Source organism: Anoplophora glabripennis, unplaced genomic scaffold, assembly GCF_000390285.2.
Source record: "Anoplophora glabripennis isolate ALB-LARVAE unplaced genomic scaffold, Agla_2.0 scaffold77, whole genome shotgun sequence".
NCBI classification, from domain to species: domain Eukaryota; kingdom Metazoa; phylum Arthropoda; class Insecta; order Coleoptera; family Cerambycidae; genus Anoplophora; species Anoplophora glabripennis.
The window spans coordinates 888,011-894,088 of NW_019416717.1; the positions used below are offsets into that span (position 1 = coordinate 888,011).

The 6,078-nt window shown below is 33.6% G+C and overlaps 1 protein-coding gene across 1 annotated transcript in view; it reads right to left on the bottom strand.

The window, feature by feature from the left end:
* LOC108904410 (serine protease persephone-like) overlaps positions 1-6,078 on the bottom strand; it is an 80,241-nt gene that overhangs the window by 6,761 nt on the left and 67,402 nt on the right. Inside the window, exon 4 of the mRNA XM_018706958.1 lies at positions 4,605-4,959. Coding sequence (XP_018562474.1) covers positions 4,605-4,959 — 355 coding nt within the window. The remainder of the gene's footprint in view (positions 1-4,604; positions 4,960-6,078) is intronic.

Consider the following 6,078-nt stretch of genomic DNA (forward strand, 5'->3'; position numbering starts at 1 on the left):
CCCTCCCCTCCCGCGCTAGCCTAAGGGCCACCTTAGCAAAGCGCATCCCAGGCTGCATAGCCGCACTACCCTACCCAACCATACCACACATAAACATGACACTACCCCCGGGGTTTACACAGACGAGCCGGCGAAGCAAGAAGAGCGCCAGAAGAAAGGGCCCTAGCCGGCGGGGCCCAGCCAGGACAAAAGGAGGTCCCACAAAGCGCCTACACCGGCCGCATTTGCGGTCGGGGTAGACGACGGATGGGGCCCACCTACGAAGGCTGTCCAGGCCTACACGAGATGAGGCGGGATAAAGAGGGATAATCCTCCTCGATCCCAAATCATTGAGGCCAATTTCTAGCCATAGAATAATGGCGCGGGTAGGTGTCATTAAATGTTCTACATGTTCTGTTAATGTTCCTATCACATTTACCAGAAATTACAAATAAATTCATAATAACTTCATGTGTGTAATTATTTCTATCCATTTTGTTTTAAACTGGTACAACAACAATTTCTTGATGACAAATAATGGTTGAAAGCTTTTCCGTTTATTTTAAAGTCGCACTAAAGTTTTCACAGCCAGCCTCGCAGTTAAGTACGAATACGTAATAATAATAATTTATTAAACTATTTTAGTAAAGTACCCAAATAACTTCAAATAACATAAAAACAAGAAGAGGGAAAGTATGGGGAACCTTAGTATGGATGGAAAGAAAATAAAATGGCACATCCAAATTTGAAAAAATATACCTACGGTGTCTTCCATTACAAAAAAATTAAGTTTAGATGGTTTTCAGTGGACCAAACTCGGTATTGAATTATCGCCACCATGTATAAGATTCAGTAACTCTGAAGATATGATTATGCTGCTCCTCCAAATATCACTAATATTGGTGACATAAAAAAACACTTGTTTGGTTGAATTATCCTGTTTTGATCTTCATCTATCATGTATCTCATTCTTAATGAAAGCCTGATATTGCCATAGCAATAGTAACGAAGGTATGTCATATATACACAGGGTGATTCGGAAAAGATGTCTTAAATTCAAGGGCTGAGAGAACATAAAAATAAGAAATTTTCCTGTGGACCGAGAGTCTATCGTCTTCTATTTTTAAGATTAATTAATTACATTTTTTAAAGAAATTTTAGCTATATTTTTCCAAAAAATAGTGTAATGCATTTGAAATACGTAATTTTTCTGATCGAAGTCATATTTTATAGGTTAAGTTTTTAAGTTAAGTTTTAGACTACCCCTACATTAACCCCATGCCATGCCATCAATGCATTTATTGATATTTACTTCAAAACATGGCTATTTATTAGCATTGGTGGTATGCCTAATTTGAAAAAAATGTCTTCAGACATTTAGGAGAAATTTGTATGTTTACTTTTATTTCAACCTTAAAGGGCTGTAACTCGTTAGGGGCGCATTTTGGTATATAAGTAAATTAGTTCAAACAGTATATTTTGGCCTCTAGTTTCTGCTTTATAAGGTTGGCTACATGTTTTAAAATCACCCTGTATATTAAAGGAAAATTCATTTTGTTGAGATCACTAAAATCGCACCGCTTTTTTTTTAAAAACGCAAGTTCTGGTCTACTCCGTAATATACAGGATGTCCGGAAATGAATGAGCCATACTTTAAGGGTGACCCTCTTCGATTAAAATAAACCCGACTTCAAGATCAAGTTACTTTAGTAGAAAATTGCTTCCTAAAATAATTATGTTATTATTAGTTAACATGAAATAAAATAAAACATTTGAACGTCTATAATTTTTTAAAACAAAATTGTACTACGGTAATTTAATTTAAATCGGTTTATTTCCATTCAAGAAAATCATTCTTAAAGTATTTCCTATTCGTTTTCGGACACTCCGTATAGGCAGGCAAACACAATAAAAAGTAAATGTTACATTTGTAATGTTCAGTCAATTTAAATAAACTTGCAGAATTAATTTAAAAAAACGGCGAATACGTGGGCTCCTCGTAGCTCGCTCCTAAATCTCTAAAGTGTTTACAGTGGTGGTCATAGTTACCGTAGAGCTACAGTGAAAGGCGAAGTGATAGTAGCGCATATTTACTATCCACTTTGGGTTGCGTAATTTGTTTACGTCTGATGTAAAATTTTGTTACCTACGTATTGCCGTATTCTTTCTTGTGTATTTTTTTAAAATTGTAAAATTTTAAATTAGATTGTAAAGACAGACAAACATAACTTGCAATGTTATCTATTAAAAATCTATGGTGCGAGAAATACTAAACTTTAATGAAAAAGTAATTGAAAAGTTTATTCCGGACAAAAGGATACTATAAATAATTATGTTGAGCACAATTTCCCGATGTTTCAATAGCACTTAAAATAAAACTACCCAATTATATTCCATTTTTTTTCAATACTTTGTACCTAAATATTTCCGCCCTCCCTGGTATAGAAGTCGATAGCCGCCACAGAACTGAACTGTTTATTGTTGTACTGTAACGGCATATGATTATTAGCAGTGGCGGCGCGTGAACATTGATTGAATGTATTCTGCTTAGGGTTGTTACATTTGTCGAATTGAATTCCGGGATATTAAGTTCTCGGAGTCTGTAAATGGCGCCGCAGGCGAACAATTTTAAAATTTTCAAGGTCACGCGCTTTACTGGCAGTTCTGAATTTCAAGAAACAATGCATTTATAAAAAAACACAGATTTTCACAAGAATGATTTTTGAAATTGATACCTTTTTGAAATATCTATTCACGAATTACCTACTAAAGGTATAAATAAATTAGAATAAACTAAAAATTTTATTAAATTATTGAATATTGTTTATAAACAAAAAAATCGTTTGTGAAATTTACCAACGATTCAACAAATTTTAATTTTCCTCGCCGTATTATGATTTTTTCTTTATCTTTTTTTATATATATGTACATTATATTATATTCCGGGAGTTATACGTGCAAATCCGAAATCCAGGACCATACAGCTAATTCCCGGTACAATCACAGAAAATCCCGGTCATACCAATGTGGCTAGATGTTCTTTTAAAATGTCGTCAAGATCTACACTAAAATTTATGAGTCCACGAAACACATCAGGGTTGTCCGAATTTTCTGTCTCGTCGTGTCCGAGAAGTGCTAATTCGAAAGCTCCGCAAAATTTTATGCAATCTATGATTTTAAATAATACATGACGATTTTTCATTACCTGTTCATATGTTTCCGTATATTATCCCAATATGCAGAATCTAACTGACTTCTTATGTTTATTTTACCTAAAGACTTAATGACTTAAATCTTTCACACTGTATATTGTCCATGCTTTATCCCCACCGAAAAGTAAGCACGGAAAACAAAACAGTGAATATTTTAAATCACACCCGCACACCCACTCTGCTTTTGTGTATACATTATTGTTTTTTTATAACTTTTACTTCTTTTATTTTTAGTTTATCCTCATAAGGCAGAGAACCAAATAAAGTTTTTTTTTAAACGAAACGCTATTCATTTTAATAACTATAATATCCGTAGACGCCTAAACGAAAATATTCACACGTGCCGCTCGCAGAAATAAACCACCACATACCACGTACGAAATATTACTGCATTTACTGCAGACTGCAGCGCAGTGGCTGTCACTATTGCAGCCGCAAAAGCCCCTATCTCCGTGTACTGGGTCACGTGCCTGATCAGCCAATAAAAACAAAGGACGCATATAATTGTTCGCTGTCCACACATTGTGTATATGAGGTTGCATATATTAAGGAGCGTAGCTCGCGTCGCAATAAATAATAATATAAGCTCCTAGATTTATTTTAGCGCGAGTACATTTGGATTCTTTAAATATTTTGTTGATATTTAATATGATTAAATACATAAAATTTTATGTGTTCTGCAGCTCCGCAGCTCTTATGGTAAAACCGCCACTGATTATTAGGTTTGTTTCTCCAGCAGTCTCAAACTGTTTTCATACTATCAGATATACCCAGCCAAATGTCACGTACTTTCAGCGAGTATAATGTTACGAATCAAATCAGTCCTCAACTGCTGCAGGAACAGATCTATTATAATAGATCTACAGTACTCCACAGATAATTATCTGTGGAGTACTGTAATTCAAAAAAGCGCCTGTGAGATCATCAAAATCGATGAGAATTCAGAATCAAGTAGAACGTACAAGGTGAAACAAAATAGAAATCTGCCATATTTAGGTCACTGAACAATTCTTTATTACCTACATATAAACTGTCACTATAAAAAATAATGTTGATTCCTATGTTTCAATAGCACTGCATTTGTATGTTATATTTTTATAAATAAATGTTTTGTTCATTGTAATTACATAAGGGAACACATTCGCGGAACATTTACGAATATTCCTCTCATATATTTTAAAAAGTATAAAAAGTTAATTAAATCTCAACTACTTAACAACATAATGTGACACCGATTGTAAGTACTGCAAACAGTACAAGAAATTTCAAGTTTTGCCAAAAAATTATTTGAGAGTTCGAAAATAATATATGGCTTACCTCTATTATTTTTGTGAGTTCTATAGTACACACTCGAAGTTTCTTGGTTTTGTTAAACTCTGTGTAATTAGTCAAGCATAAATACAAAATACATACCTATCGAAGTTTTCCCCCATCCAGTTACAATAAGGCCAGTAGGGTCGTCATTTTTGAAATATAAGCAGGCTGGACAAACTTTCTTGGAGTATTTTATTTCTTTATTGACCTCTATCAGCGCGATATCGTTGTGTTTCGAAGTTGGATTGTACTTTGGAAATACTGTAATATTTTTTATAAAAAAATCCTGTGGATTCGTTTCGTTTAATTTAGTAACTCCCAGGCGGACTATTTTTGGTACCAATTGTTTTAAATTTGCGATACAGTGGGCAGCAGTAACTAAAAATTTCTTTGATATGATAGATGCGCTGCAATCCCAACTGATTGCGTTATCCACTTCGTATCCCAGTGCTGCCTGAAATTGATCCGATTGATTAGTAACTATTTAATAATAAATCCACGCTTCGAAGCTTTATCCACCATGTGAAAAAACCTAACATAAAAAAGATTTGAACTTATAATGTAATACGAATGTAGCATAACTAGCGCCCCCTATGAAATATACAAAAAATGATTAGACCAGCGTATTTAGCATCTTTAAAACCCCCGGAATACTAAATTTTATAGAAATATTTCGCATTGTTTGGAAATTTTCGTAAAAAATCTATTTAAAAAATTTTATTTTGTCGCTCTGTATCTCGAAAACAAGAAGAGATAGAAATATAGTTCCATAAGACAAAGAATTCTTATTTTTGTCGTACTATCACCCCATGTATTTACGGGAGGTCTTTCTGAAACACCCTGTATAAATGTAGGTTAATAACATACTAAACATACCAAAAACATATATTCTATTATAACTTATTTCTTTAATGGTTGGAAACCACCTACAGACGAGGATCCCACTAACTTAAATAACATATTTTTCTATTCAATATTTTTTCCTGAATTTTGTTACCGCAGGTTTTTGGGTCGCTGATTACGAACGAGTCTGAAATCCGAATTCGAAAATTCCTGAATGAAAAATGGCGGATGTAAAAGTCGGAAAAGCATTCAGAATTTTATTATAGCTGAAACTTAACGAACGCATTATGCCGGATTGAAAAGTACCATAGAAATTGGTATTTACCACCCAAAGAAGTGCATTATGAATATTAAAAAAATTGAGTCACTTGAGTAAAAATGAGAAACCTATAATATACATATAGTCCAGACGGTATCTGTTTCAAAGAATCCATATTTTGGTGAATCGTATATTCACGGAGATTTTTGGCTTTTTGGCTTCCAAATATCACTAGAAATGAATATTTTTCTGTGCGCATAAAAAAAAAACGTGGGCTTAACTTTTGGCGTCACAATATGTTAAAAAAATTCGGAAAATGTCATATTTTTCTTCCTATTTAATTATGTATCTTTTCAAGAGTTGATTTTAGGCGAAAATGGAAGAGGAAAAAATTGTAATTAAATTTTACAAAATATGACTAGTTACAAATCGAATGAATTACGATTATTATGGTAAAAATCGAAAAATTCG